The sequence below is a fragment of the Daktulosphaira vitifoliae genome, unplaced genomic scaffold (genome assembly GCF_025091365.1).
Source record: "Daktulosphaira vitifoliae isolate Bord-2020 unplaced genomic scaffold, ASM2509136v1 Scaffold_4, whole genome shotgun sequence".
In the NCBI taxonomy this organism is placed as follows: Eukaryota; Metazoa; Arthropoda; class Insecta; order Hemiptera; family Phylloxeridae; genus Daktulosphaira; species Daktulosphaira vitifoliae.
Window position 1 is genome coordinate 43,208,755 of NW_026099575.1, and position 2,346 is coordinate 43,211,100.

General features: G+C 24.2%; 1 protein-coding gene across 2 annotated transcripts in view; it reads right to left on the minus strand.

Moving 5' to 3' along the window:
• LOC126906131 (uncharacterized) overlaps nucleotides 1-2,346 on the minus strand; it is a 19,357-nt gene that overhangs the window by 10,332 nt on the left and 6,679 nt on the right. Inside the window, exon 5 of one of the 2 annotated variants that reach the window (XM_050686433.1) lies at nucleotides 1,395-1,526. The exons of the other annotated variant lie outside the window; for it this stretch is intronic. Coding sequence (XP_050542390.1) covers nucleotides 1,395-1,526 — 132 coding nt within the window. The remainder of the gene's footprint in view (nucleotides 1-1,394; nucleotides 1,527-2,346) is intronic. 2 annotated transcript variants of the gene reach the window in all.

The window sequence follows — 2,346 nt, forward strand, 5'->3', positions numbered from 1 at the left end:
AAAAAATTTCAGCTTATAAAAATATTTACCACCCTTGAGGGTATTTTACGTCGCGTTTTAATTATTCACATAAAAATAATTTATTTATTACACAATTATAAAATCACAATACATAAATAGCGTAACCTACCTCAAGAGGAGGACGGAGACGTCGAGAATACCGGACTAGGGCCGGGTCGGATTTCTAAAATTTTCCTGAAGGCAGGACCAAGGTTTAGAAAAAATGATTTTTTTTTCAAAAAATCTGCCCTCTAAAACTATTTCTTAGAGCTGAACCAAACTTTATAAAATACATTAAGGGCCCGATTTTGTAAAAAGTTATTACGTCTAAATGTTATATCTTATAGTTTGGATACCGACAACTATATTTTTATAATAATGGAATAATAAACACTTTGATAATTAATGATTACATAAGTTTCTATTAGATTTACAAATTATGTCAGTTATCGAAAGGTACCTTTTTTATCGATATTATAATTATCTATCATTAACAACGAAATTATAAGATGATAACAAAATATATAATCCTATATTGTCAATAATGTATGCATTTTTAGAATAAAAATTACTGGTTTTGTTGCTAATACTATTATGTACATAATATTGACAATTATTTAAATATATATACTACCTCGAAGGTTAATATAACTGAGAAAGGTGTTTTAAGCGTCTATTTTAATATTGGCAATACTCCTTTGGCAATAAAAATCTAAGGGCTTGATCATCACTTGATTGTGACAATTAAAGTTGACTAAAAATATGATGAATTATCTATTAAAGATTCTAATTCATCATCTAATAACCGTAGGAAAATATATCATAATATAAGGTAATGATCATTGAAAATTTTAATAAATATAATCGAACCATATATTGATAATAATTTTGTTTCAGCTACAACTGATTTTTGGTCAGGTAAATATAAAAAAAAGTACTTATACTTCTTTGAAATTAAATTAAATAAGTGATGATTGGAGACTAAAAATAATGTATTCACAGGTCAGTTTCTAGTAGAAGAAGTCACAAGTGAGCAAATAAGAAAATATCTTAAAAATGTATTTATTTCTTAGAAAATTGCTCCATTTAAAATTAACGTAAATAACTGAGTAAGAATCAAATATTAAATCTGCTTTGGATATAAACGAATCATATTAAAATAAAACTATAAACTATTAACTAAAAATTTCGAATTTTTAAAAAATTCTACATAAATAGACTCAATTCTTTATTAAAAACTCGTATGTATTAGTTTAATTGAGAATATCAACATAACAATAAAATAAATACTTTTATAGACTTTCTGTCATTTTTGAGTTTGAGAGAAAAAAATCTTACGCGATTTATCTCGTATGTAAATAATTATGAATATTTTTAAGTAAATTTATAATTACGCTTTTAAAAAAGTTGTCAATTATATTCATTAGTTTTCTGTTTTGAGAAAAATCTATAACACCATTACTGTCAGAAAGTTTTCTGACTTTAGTTGAAATTTGTTTTATTTCTCCTTCGTTCAATTTTTCTACCTAAAGAATGTAAAATAATTTATTAATCATTCAGGTGAAAAGGATAATAAAGTAATTAATATGTCAATTATATATATTAATATATTAATACATTTTGGCATCGCCCAACTTGTCAAATTGTACCAAAAAATTTGTATTGTAAAAAAAGTTGAAAATTACAGTATTTCGTACTCAATATTTGTTAATTTTTTACATTTTAATAATATATTAGGTACTTGTAGTATTATTTAAGTACAATTTTACAGTTGCAACAATAAAATATTGTTCTTATTTAAGATATATTAAAGCATTATGATTGCCCATTATATGTATTGAAGTGTGGGAATAATTACTATAACAATTAGAATATAAAAGTAATTCAAATATTAAGTCACAAGTTTAATGTATAATAATAAATATAAATTATAATTATTTATAGTGGTTAAATTGTAATACATTGTGTGGCTTTTTGATTTATAAAATTTATAGTGTAAGTGTGCAGTAAAGCCGTATCTCCGAAAATTGGGAATATTAAATTTTAATCGATATTTTTAGTATTGAACCTTTATTGATTAAATAGTTTTTAATGTGTTACTCGTGTTCTATATTTATAACATTTAAAACAGAAAAACGATATGTATAAACTAATTTGGAATTTATTTAAGAGGTCAAAACTTAAAATTCATTTATCTCAAATGTCATTTTTTGAGCCTTATTGTATTTTATATTTGATAAAAAATCTATTGGATATGCAGTTACGAGAGAGCGTTTTGTTATGACTGATAACGCCACTCGCACTACTTCCACCGGTTGTGCGAAAGAATCATTCATTATGTTGGAC